The 25326-nt window shown below is 58.5% G+C and overlaps 1 protein-coding gene across 4 annotated transcripts; it reads left to right on the forward strand.

Annotated features, from left to right (window-relative positions):
• Positions 1-895: 895 nt before the first annotated feature.
• Positions 896-24500, forward strand: FBXO46 (F-box protein 46). 4 transcript variants are annotated; one of them, XM_075016743.1, is made up of 2 exons: positions 896-942; positions 20466-24500. In XM_075016743.1, exon 2 carries the CDS (start codon positions 20546-20548, stop codon positions 22541-22543), a length of 1998 nt encoding a protein of 665 aa, XP_074872844.1. In that variant the 5' UTR covers positions 896-942; positions 20466-20545; the 3' UTR covers positions 22544-24500. The 4 variants fall into 4 exon arrangements, with proteins under 4 accessions (XP_074872844.1, XP_074872845.1, XP_074872843.1 ...); XM_075016744.1 differs by lacking the exon at positions 896-942 and adding an exon at positions 11963-12026; XM_075016742.1 differs by lacking the exon at positions 896-942 and adding an exon at positions 12835-13061.
• The last annotated feature ends 826 nt before the right edge of the window (positions 24501-25326 follow it).

Consider the following 25326-nt stretch of genomic DNA (forward strand, 5'->3'; position numbering starts at 1 on the left):
GGTTAGACCTGTTGAGATCTAGCCCTGCTTCCCAGGCCAGGCTCACAGCGTCCTGTGTTGCCCCCTGTGATGGGGTTCTGGGGTCCCCCAAGCTCTGTACCCTGTCCGCAGGCAGGAGAGTCTCTCACTCAGCAGGAAAACAGCAGGTTTATTAGCCAACAGGACACAGCATCATACAGAGGAGTCAGTACAGCAGGCAGAGACAGCCAGTCCAATCCATGTTGGGGAGAGGAGGCCCCTCGGGGCCCCCAGAGCTGGGGCCTGGCCCCCTCCTTTGTCTCTCTCTCTCTCCCAGCCCCAGACTAACTGCTTCCAATTCCCAGTTCCAATTCAAACCCTTCAGGCTCCACCTCCTCCTTTGTCTGCAGTACAAAGGTGTTACCTGGTCATCAGGGTTACCCTCAGCAGGAGCCCCACACTCTCTGTGAGCCACACACACACACACAGGTATCCCCCACTCCATCACACCCCCGCATCATGGGACAATGGTTCTTGCCTGGGAGGTGGAAGCCCCCACTCCATGTCCCCACCCCAGAAAGGAAAGCCTTGGTCACAGCTGATGGAGGAGGCCTGAGAGAGCCCAGTGAGAGGGGATGCTGGTAGGGAGGGATGAGATGGCCAGAGACTACAGCCCCCAGCTTGCTTGGGAGGGGGCAGAGACTACAGCCCCCAGCATGCACCTGGCTGGACCGGAGACTACAGCTCCCAGCATACCTCTGGGTGAGGCAGAAACTACAGCCCCCACCATGCACCTGGCTGGACCGGCGGCTCCAACCCCCAGCACGCGCCCAGACGGGCCAGAAACCACAGCTCCCAGGATGCACTGCGGAGATCGTGGCGGGCCCCTGCCCGCCGCAGGCCCTGCCCGCGCCTGCGCAGTGCAACCCGGAAGTTTGGGGTAGTAGCTGCTGGGGGTGGGCAGCGCCTGTCCCCTGCCCAGGGGTAAGAGATGGGGCGCGGGCGCGGCGTGTGGGGGCAGGGCAGGAGCATATGGGGCAGTGGTGGGGGAGGGCAGGAGCATGAGGAGGAGGGGGAGGGGCGTGTAGGCCGTGGGGCAGTGGTGGGGGAGGGCAGGAGCATGAGGAGGAGGGGGAGGGGCGTGTAGGCCGTGGGGCAGTGGTGGGGGCGGGGCAGGAGCATGTGGAGGAGGAGGGGGAGGGGCGTGTAGGCCGTGGGGCAGTGGTGGGGGCGGGGCAGGAGCATGGGGCTGTGTGGGGAAGGGCAGGGGTGATAGGTTTGGGTCTGTGGGGTAGGGAGGGGCGTGTAGGCTGTGGGGCAGTGATGGGTGGGGAGAAGCTTGGAAGGCATGGACCCATGGGGGGCACATAAGGCAATGGGAGAGGCGTGAGGGTGTTGGGTGGCAAGGGCAGGCAGGGCTGGGCTTTTAAGCTGTTGTGGTGGGAGCTTATGGGGTTGCGGGGTGTCAGGGGGATCTGCACAGATGGGAAGGGGACAGGTGTGGGGGGTGGGTCCAGCTGTGCCCTTGTGTGTCTCACTGAGCATCCTCTGGCAAGGTCCCACCAGGCCGGCATTTCCTTCCTGGCCTGCAGGCCCTCCCCCACTGTCCCCATGGCCTGGTCGTTGGTTTCCATGGGTAATGCAGGTGTGAGGGGGACTTGTGCATCCAGAAACTCCCTTGGCCCCTGCTCCTCCTGACCATGTTTGGCAAGTGGTCTCCTGCTGGTGGGCAGCAGATTAGATGGTGTTTTTTCTGTCTCGTCTATTTCAGTTGTAAGTCTTTTGATGCAGGGGGTCCGTTTCTATGGCACCTTGTGCAAAGGCCCTGTTCTTAGCTGGTCTGTAGGTAGGACTGGAATAATCACCATGATTAACAACAAGGATTCTGTTGCAAAGCTGCATACACAGACCCATCCCGTTGCAGGGCAGCCCCATGACTGATTGCAGAAAAGCGTGTGGGAGGGGGTTCAGCCACAGGCTGGGACTGGTTGATGGACCAGCAGCGCTGAGAGTCAGTTATTTAGCTAAATGAAGACTAAGACTGCAGTGTTGCCCACAGGTCCATCCAGATGAAAGGGTGAAACAATTTGTAATTCTGTGCAGGGTCAGAGGGTGGGTGGATGGCAAAGGGGCCTAATGGGTAGCACACCGGAGTAGGACTCGGGATACTAATTCCTGGTGCTGCCCGGCTGGACAACCGTGAGCCAGGTCACTACCCATGAGGTGTCTTGGATTTCTGTATGTAAGATGAGGATAATGATTCTGACATCACAAGTTGAATATGAGTCAACAATGCGATGCTGTTGCAAAAAAAGCAAATATGATTCTGGGATGCATTAACAGGTGTGTTGTGAACAAGACACGAGAAGTCATTCTTCCGCTCTACTCTGCGCTGGTTAGGCCTCAGTTGCAGTATTGTGTCCAGTTCTGGGTGCCACATTTCAAGAAAGATGTGGAGAAATTGGAAAGGGTCCAGAAAAGAGCGACAAGAATGATTAAAGGTCTAGAGAATGTGACCTATGAAGAAAGGCTGAAAGAATTGGACTTGTTTAGTTTGGAAAAGAGAAGATTGAGGGGTGACATGATAGTGGTTTTCAAGTATCTTAAAGGGTGTCATAAGGAGAAGGGAGAAAACTTGTTCTTTTTGGCCTCTGAGGATAGAACAAGAGGCAATGGACGTAAACTGCAACAAGGGAGGTTTAGGTTGGACATTAGGAAAAGGTTCCTAACTGTCAGAATGGTCAAACAGTGGAATAAATTGCCAAGAGAGGTTGTGGAATCTCCATCGCTGGAGATATTTAAGAACAGGTTAGATAAATGTCTATCAGGGATGGTTTAAACAGTACTTGGTCCTGCCATTGGGGCAGGGGCTGGACTTGATGGCCTCATGAGGTCCCTTCTAGTCCTAGTATTCTATGATTCTTTATAAAATAGTTTGAAATCTTCTGCAGGTTGAAGCTCTCTAATCCGCCACCCTCGGGCTCTGACTGGTGCCGAAGCAAAGAATTTGCCAGACCATGGGAGATCAATATTATCTCGCACATGACCAACACTTCCACTGCTAACTGGGCTCATAGAAGACATTTTGGGGTAAATTAAAGCTAAACAACAGCACAGAACAACGAGAGCCAGGACTGGTAGCTATAGATAAACTTTATGGGGCAGCAGGAAACTTGGCCACACCCGTAAGTGGTCATCCAGCTAACTAAAACCATGCCAGACCAGGGATGTTGCTGGAATAGAGAAGCTCATCCTGTAACAAAAAGTGCCAAGTAACAATGAATTGGGATTTTTAATTAAGCCCTGATGTGTTTGAAGGGCGGCAAAGGCCTATTTAAGGGGTTCCATGTGGGGTTTAACGTAGGATTAATGAAATTTAGGCTGTGTGTGGGAATGCTTTTCACCCGTCAGATGTATCTGGCTACAGAGTCCTCTCCCCACATGGGGCCGTAAAAACAAGGGCCAGGCCAAGCACTGGGCACTATTGCAAGATGCAGGCCTGGGACAGGAATGGCTCAGGTGTGATCAAACTCGCTGGTCCTCTCATCCTATGCTGAGGCTGTCCTAGGTGGTTTGCACATGCTCTTCTAAGGACAGGGCGTGTAGGTGGGCAGGGCTGCCCCAAAGGGATGTCTGTGCTGTAAGCCATGGAGTGCGCTCAGCACGGTGGCTTCAGCAGCCCTGTTTCTCCCAGGTTGAGTAGAACCAAGGGCGCGGCTGCTGTTTGTCCGTCAATGAAGCCAGGAGCGGGGGGTGTCGGTCGCTAGGTGGGTGGATTATGAAGGAAATTGGCACTGAATTTTCTCAGGCTTGGTCTCCACATCAGACCCTATGTCAACATAACGATGTCACTGCAGGGTGTTAAAAAATCCACTGTGCTGATAGAGAGCTAGTCCCACACCGACATAGCTACCGCCTCTCCGGGAGGTGGATTCTAGCTCTGAGCATTTTCACTTCAGTGCCACAGCAGTGCAGCTGCATCCAGGCGTCACCTATTTACCTCAGCCCATCCACAGTGGTGTGCAGGCAACTGAGCAGCCTCTCCAACTGGTGGAGGGCAGGTCTCCACTGAAAACACTGTGCAGCGTTTTCAGTGGAGAGCTGCCCTTCCGCCAGTTGAAGAGGCTGGTCAGTTACCTGCACCCCAGTTGTGCATGGGCTGAGGTAAATAGGAGGTGTTTAAAAAGGGCAAATGCAAAGTGCTCCACTTAGGGAGGAACAAGCAGTTTCACACACACACACACAATGGGCCAGGCCTCCCTCGGAAGGAGCACTGCAGAAGGGCACCTAGGGGTCAGAGCGAACCCCAAGCTGACTATGAGTCAACGGTGTGACGCCGTTGCAGGAACAGCAAATATCATTTTGGGGCGTATTTGTGATGGGGTTCGAGTGACTCTCACTCAGCAGGTACAACAGGAGGTTTATTAGGCAACAGATGCCCAGTTTCTCCCAGAAGCGACAGCACAGCAGTCAGAGACAGTCCTTCCAACCCGTCCTGGGGAGAAGACCCCAAGGGGTGCCCCTCTGGGGTGTAGCCTTCCCCCTCCTCCAGCTGGCTGCCTTCCAGCTCTCTCTTCTCCCTAGCCTCTAACTGCCCCCCCCCCGCCATTCAAAACCAGCTCGGCTCCTCCCTCCTCTTTGTTCAGGGCAGAGGTGTTACCTGCCAGTTGTAGCCCCAGGGTCATCCTTAGCCACTGGGAGCTGCTCTACTTGCCTCTCACATCCAGCCTGACTCACACATGCACTCCCCCCACTCCATCGTAGTATTAACAGGAGTGTTGGGAGCGAGACATGAGAAGTCGTTCTTCCGCTTTGCTCGGCGCTGATTAGGCCTCAACTGAAGTATTGTGTCCAGTTCTGGGCATCACATTTCAAGAATCAGAGCGGGAGCCGAGTTAGTCTGTATGTTCAAAAACAACAAGAAGTCCTGGAGAAACTGGAGAGGGTCCAGAGAAGAGCAACAAGATGATTAAAACAAAAAGCAGTCCAGTAGCACTTTAAAGACTAACAAAATAATGTATTAGGGGCTAAGCTTTCGTGGGACAGACCCACTTCTTCAGACCAGAGCCATCCCAGAACAGACTCAATATTTAAGGCACAGAGAACCAGAAATAGTAATCAAGGTTGACAAATCAGAAAATATTATCAAGGTGAGCAAATCAGAGAGTAGAGGGGCAGAAGGGGGAGGGGAGCGTCAAGAATTAGATTAAGCCAAGTATGCAAAAGAGCCCCTAAAATGACCCAGAAAATTCCCATCTCGGTTCAGACCACACGTTAATGTGTCAAATTTGAATATAAAAGAGAGTTCAGCAGCCCCTCTTTCCAGACTGTTGTGAAAATTCCTCTTCAGTAAGATGCAGACTTTTAAGTCATTAACAGAATGGCCCACTCCATTAAAATGCTGGCTGACATGTTTGTGGATCAGGAGTGTTTTTATGTCTGTTTTGTGCCCATTAACTCTTTGTCTAAGAGAGTTTGAAGTCTGTCCAATATACAAAGCATCTGGGCATTGTTGGCACATGATGGCATATATGATGTTAGTGGAGGAACATGAGAATGTGTCCGTGATTCTGTGAATAACCGGGTTAGGTCGAGTGATGGTATCTCCAGAAAAGATATGTGGACAAAGCTGGCAGCGTGCTTTGTTGCAAGGAAAGGTTCCAGGACTGGGGTTACTATTTAAAATGATTAAAGGACTAGAAAACATGACCTACAGGGGACGACTGAAAAAACTGGGTTTCTTTAGTTTGGAAAAGAGAAGACCGAGCGGGGACTTGATAACAGCTTTCAAGTACCTAAAAGGGTGTTACAAAGAGGAGGGAGGAAAGTAATTCTCCTAACCTTTGAGGATAGGACAAGCAGCAGTGGGCTTAAGTTGCAGGATTAGAGGTTTAGGTTGGACATTAGGAAGAACTTCCTCTCAGAGTAGTTGAGCACTGGAATAAATTGCCAAGGGAGGTAGTGGAATCTCCATCGCTGGAGATATTAAGGTCAGGTTAGGTAGACACCTGTCGGGGATCATATAACAGTGCTTGGTCCTGCTGTGAATGCCAGGGACTGGACTTAATGACTTCTTAAGGACTCTTCCGCTGCTAGTATTCTATGAGCCTGTGATTCCCAGAGCTCTGATTGACTCTGGAAGGTCTGATTTGCATAACAGTTGTGCGGTCGTGTCTCAGTAACTGTAGAATGATTATGCAAATCCTGGGTGTGTGGAAACTAACCTCAGCTCCCTGTCCACCTGCCCGTAACAAACATGGTCTTCTCCACTTCTAGCAACCGTCCCCTCCCTCTCAGCTTCTGGGCCATATATCTGCAACAAACATGGCCCCTCATATCCATCTTCCCCATAAGCCGAGTGCTTCCAGCCATCCAGGAGAGATTCATTTGCTGCCTAGCTGATTAGCAGAGCACCCACAGCCACCCGACACTGGCAACATATGTTTCTATTGCTGGTGCACATCCACACGTCTTGGTGCACACAACAAAATTTATTCCACCCCGGATAAGAAAAAATGACAGGGACCACTGCCTGATACCCATTGTCTGGCACTGCACCATCCACTCTAACCAGGAAGTACATATAATCCACCCTCCAGTGAAGTCGTCTTTAAGCTGTTGCAATGCGGGGTGTGAAATGAAGCAGAGACAGTGCGGTGCAGTGGTTAGAGCAGGACATGTGGCCTTCTGGGTTCGTTCTGTTCTTCGGTTGCTGAGGCAACATCGGTGTAATATCTTTTCGTTGATTTCTCTCCTCTGTACAATGGAGACCCCCTGTCGTTCTACCCCAGGGGCCAGCAACCTTTCCGAGGCAGAGGGCTGAAATTTGGTCTTTTGATCTCTATGTACAGTCTGCGTGCAGGTGATACTTTTGAAAGTCACTAAGGGTGTGTCTGCACTAGCCGGCTACTTCGAAGTAGCTGGCGCACCATCGAAATAGCACGCATCGCGTCTACACGCACCGTGTGCTATTTCGACGTTGAAATCGACGTTAGGCAGTGAGACATGGAAATTGCTATTCGTATCCGAAGATGGGAATCGCGCCCTACTTAGACGTTCAGCGTCGAAGTCGGGTGTGTGTAGACGATCTGCATCCTGCTACATTGAAATAGCGGGGTCCTCCATGGCAGCCATCAGCTGAGGGGTTGAGAGATGCTCTGTCCAGCCCCTGCGGGGCTCTATGGTCACCGCATGCAGCAGCCCTTAGCCCAGGGCTTCTGGCTGCTGCTGCTGCAGCTGGGGGTCTATGCTGTGTGCACGGGGTCTGCAACTGGTTGTCGGCTCTGTGGACCTCATGCTGTGCAGGCCGAGTGTGTCTGGGAGGGGCCCTTTAAGGGAGCGGCTTGCTGTTGCCCCAGAAGGGCTAGTCCAGCCTGTGAGCCCATCCGCAGGCTTTGCTGGCCCCTTATTTCGACAGGGAGTGCTTGTGTGTGTGGATGCTCCACATTTCCTTCTGGGGCAGCTCGTTTCGACGTTCTCCGTCGCTACTTCGAGGTTGAACGTCGACGGCCCCAGCCTCGGAGGAAGTGTAGACGATACGCGTCGCAGTCGCCTATTTCGATGTTCTTACTTCGAAATAGGCGACTTCGACATTGTGTGCTAGTGTAGACGCAGCCGAAGGGTCCCACTTACAACAGCTTCATCAGTAAATAACTGAGCTTTATCGTTTAAGTGGTGGTTGGTGGCATCAGCTGGTCTTTTGTTAATCCGCAGCTTTGAGCGCACTCCTGTGGCATGGGGGAAGAGGGTCAGGGCTGAGTTCCCACCTCCTGTGCCTGTGAAAATTGGCTTGTGCCATGCTTGGCACCTGTGCTGGGGGTTACTGAGCTCATGGGAATAAGGGGACTTCGAAGTAGGCGGCGTCCTTTCGAAAAGGAGCCCCGTCTGGGCGAGCCGCGCGGCGGCAAGGCGCGTCAATTTCGAAGCGCCGCTGCCGCCCGAATGCTAATGAAGCGCTGAATATGCATTTCAGCGCTTCATTAGTAAACTTCGAAATGGCCATTTGCGTGGCCATTTCGAAGTTTGGGTCATGTGTAGACGTAGCCCATGTGGTGCTTAGTAATATGTCTATCTCACAGAGCGGGAAGTGACCTTAAGAGGTCATAGAGTCCAGTCCCCTGCACTCACAGCAGTGACCTATCACCAGCCCTGTTCAATTTTTTTCCCCCTAAATCTATTTTCCCCAGATCCCTAAATGGCCCCTTTAAGGATTGAACTCACAACTGGGGGTTTAGGAGGCCAGGGATCAAACCACTGAGCTAGCCCCCCCCCCCCTTATTTTAAATGGATGAGGTGTACTGATTACAGTTAACTGCTGTGACCTGGAGCAGCCCCCCCATCCGGTGAGGGCCAGGGGTTGCTCCAGTCCCATGGGACAGCCCCAGATTGCGGGGGGGGAGCACTCCAGTGCAATCAGAGCAGCCCCTGTCTGCAATGGCCCCGGGGGATGGCAGGGACCAGGGCTGCTCTGGCAGGGGCATTGTGCTCCACTCTGCAGCGTTGCAGAGACTGCAGTGCTGCCCCTGGGGGAAGGTTCTCCAACCTGGCCGGAGCAGCCCCAGCCACCCCTACCCCTTTACTTGGTTAAACAGCAGGTTAGCCGACCATTTAACCAGGTAAATGGGATTTTACATTGCGAGTGCTTCGTGGTGTATTGAAAAGGATAGGAGGAGGTAGCCATGTTTGGTGGGGACGTACGGCTGGTGAGTTCTCAGGGCAGCGTTCAGGAGGCATAAGGGGAGGAGCCCCGTATAACAATTTGGAGGTGAACCTGCATCTGGGCCTCATCTTGGGACCCAGTGGTGAGTTCACGTCAGCTTCTTAGCTACGTCAATAATGGTGTGGCCTGTGAGCTTCAACAAGAATCAGCAGGCTAGAGATGGGATGAACAGTCCCTCCACCCTGCCCCGCATGTACAGGGAAAAGAACCACGCTCTTCCACTCGTGTGTGTCCGCCTTCAAGGACCAGCTTGCTTCCTCTCTGCCCTACGGCCGATCTGCGAATTGGGAGGTGTGTGTGCCCCTGAAGCGCGAATGGGCTGTGCCTGCCTCAGCTGTGTTCCTGGCACCCAGCTTGTATCTCAGACTTGGCAAAGGTGCTGGGGTGATTTGATGACATTTCCTAGCAGGAAGTGGCGGAGTCAGTGGGGTTCTCTCGCCGGAGGCTGGGGTTTGGCGTGTGCTGACTTCCTGGTTTGGCTTGTGGCTCAGGAGGTTCGCTGGAAGCAGAAAGCTGCGCTGGGGCTAACATGGTGCTCAGAAGAGTTCAGGGGAAGAGCTGGCCTGAAAGGGGAACCCACTGCTCAGCTGGAGGAAGGAGACTGGACAGTCAGCAGCTGGTATTTGCTCTGCTTCCTGCATTTGCAGCAGATCGAAATCAGCCAGACCTGGCCAGCCTCCTCTCTCCTTTTGTGGCTGGGGAAACTGAGGCTCGGGGAGGGGAAGGAACTTGCTCGAGATCATAGGAGAAGTCGGTGCCTTGGCTGGGAGTGGATCCCAGCTTGGTTCTCTGGACGTGTTTGCGGCATTGGAGGGTCCCAGTCAGTTCTGAGTCCTGCTGGAGCCTGTTCTAATTGGTTTAGAAAGAGGTGAACCTATTCCCCACTATTCAGCTGACCAATGAAATAACACCATACAGCAGTCAGCCCCTGGAGGTGGCGGTACCCTCTTTCTTTCCCCCAAAAAACTGGTGTTGAAGGGCTCCCTTGGACGAGCTGAGCTGGGTCAAATTGTCTGGCAAGTACGCTGGTGCTTGAGAGTCTTGTAACTTTCATCTGAGGGGGTTTTCCTTATCCCTTTCTAAGCCTGGCTGAGGTCTTTGGCTGGGTCATGCCAAGCTGCAGTGAGCTCCATAGGGGGACTGGCACATGGCATGTTCATCCTGCCCGGAGATACACCCCGGGGTTACCATTTCTGAGCTCCGGCACCACACCACAAAGGCTCTCCAGCCCTTGTGCGTGCGGCAGTTTGGGAGCTGCTGGGGCATGCAGGTGCGTGCCAGAGCTCGGTGGCAGCTTGTAAATATCAAATTCCTACCTACGCCCTTGCTATGAAACAATTGCCACCTGGCGAGGAGAGGCCTTCGCTGAGCATCACAAGAACCAGCCCAGTTGCAGCCGCAGCCACTGCTCACACTCCCATAGGTGTGGCTGGAGCTAATCGAAACTCTGGGCTGAGACAATCCCTTGCAAGGAGGCCTTGCTTTGTCGCTGTTGTGCTGGCTGAGCTCGTGGGGAGAGAAAGGATCCCTTTGCTCTGAAGCATCAGGCCTAATGGCAGGGGCAAAATGGGGTCATCGTCCAACCCTTTCAGGACTTATAACGCCCTCTTCGTCATTGCCTCTGACTTGTTCCCGGGGTGCTGTTCTGCCCCCAGAGCAGAGAACACCACACCTCTCACACTGTGGCCACTGATTGCAGCCACCCACTTCTCACTACGTGGGTGTTTGTGTGTGTTTTCTCACTACGTTTGTGTGTGGGTGGGGGGGTGGAGCTATGGAGAAGCAACGAGAAGTCCTGTGGCACCTCATTGACTAACATGTTTTAGTGCGTAAGGTTTCGTGGGCAAGGACCCACTTTGTAGGTCTACATTGCATCTGATCAGGTGGGTCTTTGCCCGCAAAAGCTTATGCTCCAAAATAAGGTGCCACGGGTCTTCTCGTTGTTTCTGTGGCTACAGGCGAGCACAGCTGCCCCTCTGATATTCGGCACCATGCTATGGAGGAGCAGTGAGATGCTGCAGCAAGGGGCACTGGGGAAAATCTTTGTGTGCCGGACCTTGGGGACCCCGGCTTAGCCTGAGAGCAGAGCCGGGATTCGCCTTCCACACTGCTCTGACTTTGTGGCTGGCTACAGGTGTGGGAGGGAAGCTGCTGTGGAATGAGGGTGCAGAGGAGAGCTGGCAAATCCCCCTCAGCACCTGGCTCTCTCTTTGCCAGGCCTTTGGGGGGAGTATTTCAATTCTGGGGCTTAGGTCTACGGTGCCCTCCTCTCTCAGGGACCTCAGACTCCCCCCACCCCACCCCGCCCCAGGTGCAGTCTGAGCAGATGGCAGCACATTTGCCCGGGTATCAGAGATTGCTGTCCCTTTAAATGCAGCTTGTCAATCAGTGCGGGGAGGCAAGGGAGTGTCGGAAATGGTCAACTTCGTTGTAGAACGGAAACACAGAGAAGGTGTCTAAGGGAGAAGACAGATGGTACCAGCTTGGCTTAAAGGGGCATCACAGAAGTGACTGGCCTGCTCCTTGCCCCACTGAGATCTCACTCCTTGCTGTGCACCCTCCTCGCATGCAGGGCCTCAGGGGTCCAGAGCAGTATTCCCTCTTTTTTTTTTTCTCTCCTGGAAGGAATAAATGTTGTCCCACAAGGGCACGCGTGGATGTGGACCACCAATCGAAATGCAGGCTGCTGGCTGCGGCCGTTTTGCCAGTCAGCTGGGCAGCACCTGAATGTCATCTGGGCAGCTGCCCAAACCCTCAGCTTACAAGAAACACGGGTGCAGCGCACTGCGTCTGCATTAGCGTCACGCCTGGCGCTCCAGGCCGCTTTGAAATGCTGGGCTCCACTGCCACTGCCCCCTTTGCGTCAGCAGGCCTGACCGCCTCTGCCTTTCCTTGCACCTTCGTTTTCCCCTCCTGTGCTTTGCGGTGGCCCCCAGCTGCAAGCAGGCAGCGTGTGCCCTGGACCGCGCTTGCACTCTGTGCCCTTGGGGTGAGTTTTGCTGGAAGCCTCCTTGAAGTGCCAAAGACCCGCACTGCCCGGTACTGAAGCCACAGGAAGCTCTTCAGCCAGACTGGCCTGTGACTGCAGCCGCTCCATCCCCTAGTGAAGGCTGACTTGCATTGGCATCACAGAGACATGCTCAGGCAGAGGGGGTATAGATGAGTCGGGCACCGAGGCCGGGAATTGTCCTTGTTCAGTGTAGATCCTGCCTGTGGCTCCCCAGTTCCTGGGTAGCCTCATTGGCGAGATGGACAGAGGCTGTGTAATCCCACAGGTAGCCTGCGATGGGCCCTTTGGAGCCCTTATCCAGAGACGGAAAAGGAAACATTACTGCAGCTGGCTCTAGAGGTAGGAGTGGGGAAGCCTTGTGTTTACTGAGATAAAGGACCAGGGTTCTAATCCTGGCTCCCTTTCTGTGGGACGGGTGGGGGGGTGGTCCAGTACTGCAGGTTATCCCTCTGCTGCTGAGATTTGGGGGCTGGGTGCCTGGACCTTGCTCCACCTTGAGCCCAAGGACCTTGTCTGCTGCCAGGGGAAGGAGGAAACCCCAGCAGGAGCCAGGATAATGGGTTGGAGGCTTGGTGGGGGGGGGGTATTCCCATTTCCCCCGGAAGTATTCCCCATGGGTAGATTCTGGGTTATGCAGCAGAGGGGGTCAGGCTGGGTTCGGGTTAGGCCTCTAGGCCAGGAGGAGGGGGCTGCCTGTGGTGTCCCTGGCTGGTTTGCCAAACCAAACCGGGCTCTGCAACAAACCGGGACAGGGAATTTGAATGCTGGGACTGTGCCCTGGGGGCCTGTCCCGGACCCCGACCCTTTGGCTCACGGTCCTGCCTCAGACTCTGCCCGTCCACAGGAGGCAGTCAAATGGAGGGCCCAGAGTCTGCCTGGGTCAGGGCCGGGTTCACAGCGGAGCCTGTCCCCACGAGGTCACGACCGGCGTCGGCAGTGGTGGAGGGGGGGGGGCCGCCGAGAGCAGCCCTGCGCCTGCGGCCGAGGCTAGGAACAGCGCGACGCTCCCTGAGCAGGAAGCCCCTGGGTAGGCTGAGGTTCGGCTGTCATCCATATATGGGCATGCCCCAAACTCGGCCTTCTGATTGGCTGCCTGCGCCATGCATATGTCTGTCAACAAATGGCTGGAGCGGGAGGTGGGGGGGAGAGGTCCGGGATCAAAGGCCCCTATTGTATTGTAGGGACCGGCGGGCCCGAGTAATGGGGCCGCTGTCCCTTTAAGAACCAGAGGCAGCCGGAGCTGGGGGGGGCAGATGCCGGGGGGGGCCGGCCCTGGGTGCCCATCCCCCGACCCCCGTGGCTGCGCTGCAACCTGTGGCTGCGGGGCCCCGGGCAGGGCCGGGTGCGGATCGGACCCCCGCCCGCGGGGCTCGGGTAAGGCGGCCGGGCTTGGGGGGTGGGGGGTGCTGGGGGGCGAGCCGGGGGCGCCCCCTCCCCGCCGTGGGGCCTGCGCAGCGCCGGGCGCCCGGGGCCAGCTGGAAGGTCGCGCTGCCCTTACAGCTGCGGGGCCGGGACTTTGAGCCCCTCCGGTGGGGGGAGCTGGGCTGGACGCTGGAAAACCCCGCACTTCCTGCCGGCTGCGCCGCCCCCCCCCCACCTCTGCCCTAGGGGTGCAGCTCCCCGGAGGTCGAGGCCTGTAAGCTCCACACCCCCCCCACCAGGAGGATTAGCCCCATTCCGCTGGTGAGGGGGAAACTGAGGCACAGGGCGATTAAGTGACTTGCCCAAGGTGACATGGGTTGGCACGCAGGGCTCCCAGGGCTGTGGGTTCTCCACTAGACTCCCCCCTGCCCCATCGATGGGGCTGGGGACTGGGTTTGTATTAGCCCCATAGGGGAAGCTGAGGCAGGCAGAGCTGGTTCTCTGCTGTGGGCCTGATCCTTGGGGTCAGCTTCTTCCACAATTCTGACTTTTAGTAACAGAGCTGTTTATTTATTTATTTATTTAACCTTAAAGGGAACCCCCAAATCCTCCTGGTCTCCAGATCCAGTGAAAGGGGAGACGCCTGGAGGGCTGCTCCTCATGGAGACAGTGTGGTGGGGTGGACACGTGCAGCAACAGGTCCTTCTGAGCATGCAAAACAGTTCAGCATGGGAGACACAAAGGAGGTGGGGTTGGGGGAAAGCCTGAGAGGGGCCTGAGCGGTGCCCTCCCCTGACCCCCGAAGAGTTTTGCCAGGAGCATGACACCTCCCCGCTTGTAGGATACCCTGCGGATGAAATGGCTGTGTGGATAAGGCAGATTTGTGGCCTGTCTCGAGCCCTGTTTATCAGGATCACACTACTCGGCACAGTTAAAACACCACCTGAAAGGTGTGAGTCAAACCAGGCCCAGCCGGGCTGGCTGCATGAGCAGGGGTCAGCCCAGGGAGCCTCCTTGGAACCTGGGGGTATCTGCAGGCGGGTTTGGTAGAAGATCCATGTCCCCATCTTTGGGGTCAAAGCCCTGGGCGAGGTAGAGGTACCCCACAGACTGATGATTGCACGCTCTCTGCTAGGGTTTCTTGCAGTGTCGGGGCCTGGCTGCCTTGCCCCCCTGCTCTGATCTGTGACAGCAGCACCTGTTGCTCTGCCAAAGGGCGCAGCCTGCGATGCTGGCAGGCCTGCAACTCTGGGGTCACCTCGGCATAACCCCTGTTGTGCTACCCCGCCCCCCCCCCCGCTTGGTGTCCTCATGTTACAGATGGAGCAACCGCGGGGGCAGTGCCAGGCTGAGTCTCGCATTGAGTCGGGGCAAAGCTGAGAATGGAACCAGGAGTCCGGGACCTGTCCACGGTCACTGTGGGGGGGGGGGTGTTCCTGGGAGCTGCCCCCCAGCTCCTGCTTTTAAATCCCTCTCGGAGGTCTCCTTTTAATGCCAGCAGCCTGTTGGGCTCCTGGCTGCCCACCTCTCAGGTCCATACTTCTGCCTGTCCATTTCTGCCACCTCTCCTCCCCCCAGGCAGGCCAGGTCTCTGTCTTAGGGGCAGCGTAGCCCACTGCATAGGGAGGAATTTAACTGTCTCTGTGCTTTCTCTGTGGCCATGGGAGCTGGTGTTTCCTGGCTCCTGCGTGTTTAGATCTGCCACCTTCAGTGTCACCCAAACACTCCTTTTTTTAGCATTAGGTTTCCTTTCTTATATGTGCCCCTGTGCCCTCAAATCCTTTGGTGACACCTTGCCTGGCCTGGCCTGGCCCAGGCTCCTGATGCATCTGAGTCAAGACAGCTGCTTGGTAGAGCTTCATCCCCTGGAGACATACCTCTCCCATAGAGCTGGACTGGACTTTGCGAGGTCAAAGTCCAGTCCCCTGCCTGCTCGGCAGAGCCAAGTGCCATCCCTGGCAGATTGTTTTTTTAAAAAAAAAAAAAGATCTGTTTGCCCCACATCCCCAAGTGGCCTCCTTGAGGCTTGAGCTCACAGCCCTGGGTTTGCAGGGCTAATGCTCACCCCACTGAGTTATCCCTCCCTGGCTTCTGTGGTACCCCAAACTTGTGGAGGGAGAGGTGTGTCTCTGTTTTCCCACTCCTGCCCCTCCCTCACAAGGGCAGGAGAGCGAAACCCAGCGTGTGATGACAGCGGTTGGGGTGTTGTGCTCGCCTGGCTGCAGACAAAGCCTGGGTGTGTGTCTGGCTAACAACACTGCACACAGGTAGCTTTGGGGTCAGTTTCGGAGGGATCTGAGATCTGGGGCCTCAGCGAGAGACCTGGTCATTAACTGAGGGTGGAAGGCAGCATCTTCCTGGGGGCAGCTCGGCTGTACTTGTCCGCAAGGGGGTTTTGTGCACCTCCCACTGGGGAAGCCAGTGGTGCTGGACCCCAGGGTAGACAGGCTCCTGGGTGAGTTAATTTTGTTGTGCGTCTCTAGGCGTGTGGGCCCAGGGAAGGGGGTTCTTTGTCCCATCTGTCTCCCAGGAATTCGTCCCGGTGGGCTCAGGCAGCTGCCTTTGGTCAATGCACAAGTTGCTTGTGTGGCTGCAACCAGAGGGAGTGCAGCCTGGGGAACAGACTCCATCTTCAGCCCACCTCTGCCACCCTCCTTCTGGTCCCAACCTGCATTCTCTAGCTCCCCCAGGGACCAGGGGGTTCTGATGCATCCAAGTGCTTCACCCCCTGGGTGGCCCAGGGGATTCCCATCATTGGATCAGGCCCTGTGAGTAACTCTGGCTGCCCCCGGCCCTTATCTCCCAGCAGCCCCACGTGTGCTGTTTTACTCAGAGGAAGGTATCGTCATGTCCAAGGGTAATTCGTACCCATCAGTTCCGCAGCGTTTGGAAACGGGGTGGGGGAGATGGGGGAAGAATGGGGTTGAACCCGTGGGAGTCAGGACGCCTGGGTTCAACTTCTGGCCCTGGGAGGGGAGTAGGGGCTAGTGGTTAGTTGTGAGACCTGGGTGCCAAGACTCCTGAGTTTTCCCAGCTTTGCCAAGGAAACCCTTCCACCCTGTACCAAGCCTTGTCTCCTCTCCCTCGTGGAGGGGACTGTGCTGGGCTTGTCCTGGCTGGCAGCCAGCGAGTTGCTCCTCTGGAGGTGGTGACCCAGTTCCAGGAAGAGCCCAGCCGTGGGCAGGCTCGGGGTGGCACAGAGCAGGCACTGGGCCAGTGCTCTGATCTCACGTCACTTGCAGGTGACCAGGCTCCATGCACAGTCCTGCGGGCAGGGAGGGGCTCTGTGCCCAGTCATCCCCTCCACTGAGGGGTCCCTTGGCCGTGGTAACATGGGAAAAGGTGGCCCCAGAGAGGGCTCCTACAGGCTGTGCCAGGACCCCCTCCCTGGTGGGGGCCCCAGTGTGTGATTTCTGCCCTGCCTTCCTAAGGGTGGCAGCCATCCTTCCTACCTGAACACAGGCTGGGGGCACGAGCCCCTTGCACTGGTTCAGGCCCCAGCTTGGGAGCGACAGACTCTGGGTGTGAGCCCCACGGGGCTGCTTCAGGCTTTGGGGTAGATGGGGGGGAGGGGGTGGACTGGGGGCATGAGACTGGGGTGCATTCTCCCTGGGGCCTGGGCTCCTGCTTCCCAGAGGGGCAGAGCTGGTGCCTCATACCCTTCCGAGCAGGATCTGGCCTGGCTCGGTCAATATGGTGCTGTCAGACTGCGGCTGGTGCTCTGCCCTGGCCGGCAGGGCTGACCCCAGTGCACCAGCGTGCCACTAGGGGGCGCTCTCCCCTGGCCCCGGTGTCTGCCATGCTGCTGGACATACCCTCTTTCCGATAACACGTAAATCCGAGGTCGTGGCCGTTTAAGACAAGCCTGTTGCTCTCTTTGGAGGACGTGAAAGGTTCGATCCCAGCGTCTGTGCAGAATTCCAGCTTGTGCCCCCTACGGGCTCAGCTTGTTAGGGGATACATCATTTCCAGTCCCACGCAGCTGCCCCATGGGGTGTGCCGTTAAACAGTGTCCATGCTCCGCCCCAGAGGCAGCTGCATTTCAGCAGGGATGTGCCTGGCCTGTGACCAAGACTTGCAAGGAAGTGAAAGGCCCCATAGACATTTCGGCTGTTAGCGCAGTGCAGGGAGATGGGACAGGTAGCTTGCGTAGTGGGGTCAGATGGGGGGACGCATCCTGCCTGGGAATCCCTACACGGTGCTGGTTGCAGGGGAACTTTGTTACAGTAAAGTGAGTGGCAGGGTTGATCACTTCTCATCCCGTGAGGCTGATTCCCGCAGACGCGGGGAAGGCAGGAGCTGTGTGTGGCCTGGCGTGCTGGTGGCCTGGAGCTGAGAGAGCGATTCTGGGGCAAGTAATGGCAGCCTGTGCCCATCCTAGGGCGCACGGACCGGATTTCCTTGGGGAATCCCTGGCCCTGCCCGGGAGAGTTTTTGGGGGAGTGAATTTCTCTCCTGGAATGGGGTGGCCCAGGCAACAAGGAGTCAGTTTGACTGTGCTGATAAGGAGCTTGGCGGCCCATGATGGTTCTGGGGAAGCGGAGTGAGGACTTGGTGCTGACCTACCTGAATGACGATGGACAGATCCCTCCCGCTCCCAGGCATGCCCCTTGCAGGGGCTGTGGCCCATGACCACACCACTGCTGCCTGGTGGGCCACCTGGGGCCTGCCATTGCCTTGGTGGGGGCCCCAAAAATGGGTGCAAGCTGGCTTCCCTCTCATTTTGTCCATCCATGTGCAGGTTCAGTTTTGTTATGTGCACCAGGGCATGCGTGGATGTGCACCACCCCTAGAAACACTGGCTGTGGGAGCTCTGCTAATCAGCTGGGCAGCACCTGACTCTGGGCAGCCGCCCTGGTGCTCAGCTTACAGGGGACGCTGGCAGACCTCTGTAGGCTCTGCTCACGTACCTCCCCTGTATCAGTCTGCATCCTCGCATGGGGCTGGGGTGGCGCAGTCATGAAGTTTATACAGCTGGTCTCGTGGGCAGCTGATGTGGCTTTGGAGCCGTGTCTTGCCACCCCATCCCTGGCCCTTCTGCTTCCCTCCTGCTGGACTCGCCTTGTAAATGACCCAGGTGGCACTTGACCCTGAACTGGGAGGCCTGGCTCAGCCTGTGCACCACCAGCGCCTTCACACCAATTGTGCGTAGCACGGAGAAGGCAGGAACGGGCTCGGTGGGTCTTTGCAGCGGGCGCATGGAGTCAGGGCGGGGACTTGGGTTTTGCATGTGGCAGCCGGCTCCGCTCGAGAGCGCCAGGGGTGGGGAGGGGCCAGGTTTTCCGAGATGCTGCGCTCGGTTTCCATCATACCTCCTGGCTCTGCAGACGCCGCGCAGGCCGGCTCGGGGTCACAGGAGTCAAGGTCTCTCATGGGGAGAAGCAGAAATCACATGAGCTGGGGTCTCACCAGTGGCCGCCTGGTGTGTCTGCAAGGCACAGAGCCCACGCAGGGCTTCCCACCTTCCTCCCGCCACCCACTGGCGCGGAAAGACCCCTCTGGCCGAGGCCCAGGTGCCCTGTGGTCCGCTGCCTGTAATCGGCAGGCTGTTGGGTCTGTGTGCTGCCGGCTCTTTAATGCTCCATGACGGGCTGGGGTCTCTGGGATTCTCTAGGTGCATAAATCATTCCCCCTTGTACGCTTGTGCCTGTTACTGAGTGAGGGGTCCCCAGGCCCTGCCCCACATCTCCGGTCAGACGTGGCTCTCGCTCAGCCGGGGGAACAGACGGGTTATTAGGCGCCAGGGACGCAGCCCAGAACAGACTTGTCTGCACAGAAACAGAAGCTGTGAGTGCAATCCATCCTGGGGAGGGGGAACCCCAAGCTGGGCCCTGGCCTCCTTCCTCCCCCTCCAGCCAGACAAGACTGCCCCACCCAGCTGCCCACTTCCAATTCAAACCAGCTAGGCCACCTGGGGCCTGCCCGTTGCCTTGGTGGGAGCCCCAAAAGCGAGTGCTTCTCTGGCGGGCGAGCCTGGTGCTGGCGCTGGATGTAGAAATGGGGGGAGGGCTGAAGTAGGAGCAGCACTGTTCTTTACTCTGGGTTTGCTCCCAGTGCAACTGCTGCTGGGATCCCATGCCTGGGTCAGGTGCCGACCCTTCAGGCAGGCTGGGGGTTGAGGAAGAGCTATGAAAATGACTGGTGGCTGCGGGGGGTGCTGGCTGTCTAGCTGGGAGAGGGTTATGGGGTGGGGGGAGGAATGCTCGCAGAGGCACTGGGTCCAAGGAATCGGAGGATTTCCTGCAAGAACCGGGCCCGTCTGGGAGCCAGGAACTGATTTCTCCTGGGTCTCCGCAGGGCCCAGTTCTTGCAGTAGATTTGCTGGTCCCTTGAGCGTGACTGGCCATGGCTTCGCCCAGACCGCTGGGTGCCCCTGCTGGGGGCGTTCCCTGCTTGTCCTCCGCCTCCCCCATCTCAGAGTAGGGCATTGCCTCTGCACCAGCCTGTCACCACTGCAGGGGAGCTGGGTGGTGTGTTGACTGCAGGCGCCCCACCGGGCAGCGCTTGGTCCAGGCCAGAAGGGAAGGATTCACCCCACAGGTCTTTGCCTCTAAGCTCTGCCCTGCCTCACCCCACCCCTTCACAGCAGCCTCTGCGCACGCAGGCCACCCCCCCGCTGGCTGGACCGTTCCCTAGTTGGCTCCAAACAGAGCCAATGTCCGGCAGCCCATGGCAGTGGTAATGGATTGCCTGCTGCCCAGGAAGCTCAGTGGCAGAGGGCAACCTTGGGGCTCCCTATCCCCAGGCTTCCTCCCCAGGCACTCAGAGCCCCATGGTTTCTGGTGCCGTATCCCCCCAGGTACCGCCGGATCCCGGTTTGCACTTGGCCTTGGTGGCAGAGTGCCGCCAGGAGAACACGAATTCCCTGCTCTGCCCGTAGGCGCTTGCTGCCCTTCTGTGGGGCCGACTGTTCCTCCTCTCAGGAGACAGGGTGTGCGGGCACATAACCACCCACAGGGGGACTCGAACTGGGGGCCTGCGTAGCTCAGTGCAGGAGCCCCTGGAGCTACAAGCCAGCTGGCTCTCAGCTAAGGCTGTAGGGGAGACCCCTTCTTTCTCTGTGTCAGTGGTCTAGGTGCCACCACATGGGACAGTCAACCACACCCTTGGGGGGGAGGGTTATAGGCGTGACTCAGTTTCCCTAGTGTGCTCGTTCCATCTCGGCCTCCTCTCGAACGGGGATGCTCACCAGTGCTGCCCCTCGCAGGCTGCCAGTGCTGGGGGGCAGCGGGGACGGGGCGGGGGCAGGACACGTCAGTTGCATCTGCGGGGGAGACCACGCGGTGTGATTTGGGGGGAGGTGTTGTACTCCCAGAGCCCAGGACAGGAGAACCTCCCCCACCCCCAGCTGGGACAGCCGTAGTGCGGTGCCATCCGGCCAGGCTGACCTGTCCCTCTCCCTCTCCTCCTCCCCAGGTGGCTCCGATTCGGTGCAGATCTCGGCAGCCGGCCGAGCTGTGAGCTAGGAGGGGCGCAGCCTGCGCCATGAGCCTGCGATGGACCAGAACACCTTCTCGCACATCCAGCTGTGGTGCCCCCGGCCCTTTGGGACCTACTCCCAGAACAAGCCCTGCGGCGGCAGCCAGCTGAAAAAGCCCTTTGGGGACTTCGCCTGCCGAGCCAAGGAGGGGGAGGGCAGCGGGGAGACCTGCTCCGAGAACACCCCACCCGCCCCGGCCCCCCCGCCCTCCCTGGTCTCCCCCGGCCCCGGACAGGGGGAGGAAGGCCGGGTGCTGCTGGACACCTGGTACGTCATCAAGCCAGGCAACACCAAGGAGAAGATCGCCTTCTTCGTGGCCCACCAGTGCAGCGGGGGCAGCCGCGTCAGCACCATGAAAGTCAAGGGCAAATGGGGGAGCGACAGCTCCAAGGCCAAACGCCGCCGGCGCTCGCACGACCCCAGCAAGGGCAAGCCGTGCCCAGGCCAGGCCGGCAGTAAGGAGGCAGAGGATGTGTACCTGTGCCCGGAGGCTCCTGCCGAGCCGGGCAGCGGGGCTGGTGACACGGACCTGCTCTCCGTGGCCGAGATGGTGGCCCTGGTGGAGCAGCGGACGGCCCTGGCGCTGCAGAGCTACTCCCGGCCCTGCCCCGGGGGGACACCTGCAGCCCCGGCCTCCCCCGTGGTTTTCCTCTCGGCGGAGCAGGAGCAGGCGGCCGCAGAGAAGAGAGCCATGGGCGGAGGGGGAGGCCCGGACTGCAGCCGGGTGGCTGAGGCGGTGGCCCATTTCGAGTCGCAGCAGCAGCAGGAGCGGAGCGTCCTGCGGCAGAACGGGCTGTGCCGCGACTCGGCCGAGTGCGTGGCCAACTCCCAGCACGGCCCCGGCGAGGTGCGTATCGCCTTCCGCATCTCCAGCAGCCGGGACCCCCGCTCGCCCCCCGAGGCCGGCTCCGGCACCCGCCCCAATTGCATGTTCATGAGCTGCGGCTCCGGGGGCTCTCCCACCGGCTCCAGCGCCCACGCCAAGGACAAGATCACCTGCGACCTCTACCAGCTGATCAGCCCCTCCCGCGACTCCCTGCCCAACAATGTGGACTTCCTGCTGTCCAGTGCCGCGCCCAAGGGTGACGGGGCCGGCGAACCGCCCGACATGGAGACCAGCTGCGGCGAGAGCCAGGCCTTGCCGGGCAAGCTGGATGCCGGCTCTGAAGGCAGGGCGGGAGAGAAGCTGGGGGGCCCAGCGGCGGCGCCCCGGGACTGCGTGGCCGGCTTCCACGTGGACGTGGTGGTGACAGGCGTGGTGGATCAGTGCGTCTTCTTTGGCAAGGACAGCACCAAGAACATGAAGGAGGAGACGGTGTGTCTGACGGTGGGGACGCCCACCTCCGAGGGGCTGTGCTCCGCCTGCGAGGATCCACCCCCCGGCCAGCTCTTCTTCCTCCACGCCCAGACCCCCAGGCCCGAGGACGCCCGGGAGGCCTCCGGCTCCCTCCTGGACAGCAAGAAGACCACCGGCGACGGAGGGGCGGACTGGCCGGACGGGCCCGGGCTGGAGCCGGCGGCCTCGGACACCTCTCTCTGCCGCCTCTACCGGCACGTCTCCCACGACTTCCTGGAAATCCGCTTCCAGATCCAGCGCTTGCTGGAGCCCCGGCAGTACATGCTGCTGCTCCCCGAGCACATCATGGTGAAGATCTTCAGTTACCTCCCCACCCAGTCGCTGGCCGCCCTGAAGTGCTCCTGCCACTACTTCAAGTCCATCATCGAGACCTTCGGCGTGCAGGCCACGGACTCCCGCTGGAGCAAGGACCCGCTGTACCGGGACGACCCCTGCAAGCAGTGCAAGAAGCACTACGAGAAGGGGGACGTGTCGCTGTGCCGCTGGCACCCCAAGCCCTACCACCACGACTTGCCTTACGGACGCTCCTACTGGATGTGCTGCCGGCGCACGGACAAGGACACGCCGGGCTGCCGGGTGGGGCTGCATGACAACAACTGGGTGCTGCCCTGCGACATGCTGAGGGACCGAGCGGCCAGGCGGGAGGATGGGAGGTGAGGCGGGGCGGGGGGAGCCCAGGAGGCCTTGTGTGTGCGCGTGTGTGTGGGTGGGTTTGGTTCCCTTTGTTTGCCTGGTTGTCTGGTGCTGATTTCAAACCCCCGCCCCCCCCAGAGAAATTGACTCCCCCACATGCAAAACGATACAGGTCTGGGGCCTGCTGCCCCAGGGGCGACAGCGTTCAGCCCAGCCCAGCTGCCTCGGGCCGGGGGTCCTTGCTGCGGGCCGGCTTTGCAGCTTGGGTGGGGACCGGCTGTGAATTCTCCTAGCCCTCCTGTCCAGCCCTGCTCCTTCGCCGCGCCTGCCTACTTGCTGGGCACTGGTGGGGTCAGCCCGTTGCCCTTCCCTGGCCCCCTTTGCCGCAGCGCACTCCCCTCGGCCCAGCTCTGTCCTGCTGCCAGCCCCGGGCGGGAGCATGTGAGTGGGGCCAGCTGAAGCTGTGAAACCATCACTTGGGCCTGCTTTTCCCACGCCCTCATTCAAAGGGGCACAGCCCCCGTCCTGAGCACTGATCAGCCCCTCCAGGGAGGGCACGGCGCACCCAGCCCCGGCGCCTGTCCCTTTCCAATCCAAGTCGCTTGTGTGAACGCATATCGAGGGGGTGGGAGGAGGAGAGGGAGGGGGAGAATTCGCCTCCAGAGGGGAAAGACGGGCCCAGCACTGCTTGGTAGAACTTGTCATGCTGGGGCCCAGAGCCAGCCGCAACTTACCCGGGTCCTAGCAAGCTGGCTCCTGCGTGGCTGGGCTCGCCGGGGGGGGGCTGCCAGGAAGCACGTCCCCGTTTTTGGGTGCTAAATGCTCCCAGCTGTGGTTGCCAGCTCTGGCTCCCCACGCCTACGCTCGTTGCTGTGTCGTGGGGCCAGCGCCGCAGGAAGGGCTGGGCGTGATTTATGGGCTCTTCGCCTGTGGGTCACAACAGCGAGGACATAGGGGGAATCCCCAGCCCCCTCCCATGGCCCCTGCTGCCCCTCTCCCTGCAGCAGCCTCTCCAGAGCTGAGCCGCGCTGGACCAGTTTGGAGTGGCTGCTGGTTTGACATTGCTGAGCTGCTGAGGCACCTGGCTCCTCTGATGGAGACGAGGTCTGGGGCCTGCTCCCCCAGGGGTGACAGCGTTGGCGGCTATTGGCCTCTCTCAGGCCATCAGCCATGTCCCCCCACCAGCTGCATTGCTTTGGGGAGAGGGCGGCCCCAGCCTGGCTATCATCCTGTCCGCTGGTATCACTGGTTTGGGGCTGGTTCTGAAACTCTGATCCCCCCCATACTGGTGGGCAAACGAACCGAGATCCCCTCCTCCCCCAGGCTGGAGTGTGGCCCTGAGTCAGCCCAGAGCCGGGTGAGAGGGGGCATTCCTGTAACCACCAGGCTAGCCCTGCAGCTGGGTGAGTTGGCCTGGGACGCTTGTGCCTGGAACTGGGGCTAACAGCCATTGCAGCCTTCTACCTGCCTCCTGCTCCCTTCCCCTACACATGGTCTTACCCACCAACCTTGCCCCATCCAGCTGGGCGGTGGGGTCCCAGCCTCAGGGTTGGGGCCTTGCTCTCCTCAGCTGCTGATGGTTCCTTGACCTCCTTTTTGCTGCCTTTTAATCTGAACCCACCATTTCCCCCCTTCCCAGCCTTCATTCACCACCAGTTGCCTTGAAATCCTCCCCCTGGTCTCCTGCTTACACATGAGTACAGTGGGGCTGGTGCCGGTTCTCATGTTGCTGAGCCCACGTGGCCAGCGGCCCAGCTGTCACCGTGGTCCCCAGCAAGGGTCAGCCCCTACCCTCCCTGTCAGGTCCCATTTCATCCCCACCCCTTGTCCCCTGGAAGCGGCTGGCCTGCAGGTGCTGATCCAGCTGCCGATTCCCCGGCACAGACCCAGCGCCGCCTGGTATTTATACGCCCGTCTCTGCATGTGTGACATTTCAAGTGACTGTTGAGTGGAAAAGAAAATTAAACAGCAGAAAAACCGACTCGGGGCATGATTTGTCTTTCTCGCTCCCGCCTGGGCCCATCCCCTGGCCACAAGAAACGCACGGCAGTTAGAGAAATCGCTTTCCCCACTTTGCTGCCGCCACGTTATGCAAAAGTCCGTCCCGCAAGGTACAATTAATCATGTTCCTCCCCAAAGGCTGGCCGTGCCTGTCCTGTCTTAACACCTGCCTTTCCCTAGGATGCTTCTTCAAAGCGTGACCCCTCCCCAAACACCCCTGTTTCTTCCACACTTCAAAGGAGGACTGGCAGTCCGAGCTGTGGCTGGGATAGCTCCTCCGTGCCCGGTGATATGAAGCAGGCAGATCTGCTGTTTGGACTGTTGACTCAGGCTCTCTGCAGACTTAGGCAGGAGCTGGTCAGCTCACACGTGAGAGGGTCAGCCGGAGCTGTGTCAGGGTGTGAAGGAATAAAGCGAGAGGCGAAGTGGCTGGAGAAATGTTGCAAGAATGCAAAATAACTGTCTTTGCCAAAACTGTGCTGTGGGAATGTCGGGTCTTCTGGGGGGAACCGGGCATCTTGCCATCGGGCGGCCACTGCTGCAATGCCTCATGGGAGTTGTAGTTTGGGTGCTTCAGGCTCCAAGTCGCTGAGGAGCCTGGGTGGATGATTGCTTTCAAGGTGCACCACGACCTTGGCTCATGGAGAGGAGCTGCTGGCTGCTGCAGGGGAGGTGAAGTCCTATGGGAAAGTCTCGTCCGTAAAGGGCAGCTGGGCCTGGCTCCCCTCAGCCTCTTGGATTCGCAATGATTTGGGGAGCTGGGTTTTGTGAGGAACCAGCTCTAAGAAGCGTTCAAAACAAAAAGC

This window comes from Carettochelys insculpta, chromosome 22 (assembly GCF_033958435.1).
Source record: "Carettochelys insculpta isolate YL-2023 chromosome 22, ASM3395843v1, whole genome shotgun sequence".
Lineage (NCBI taxonomy): Eukaryota > Metazoa > Chordata > Testudines > Carettochelyidae > Carettochelys > Carettochelys insculpta.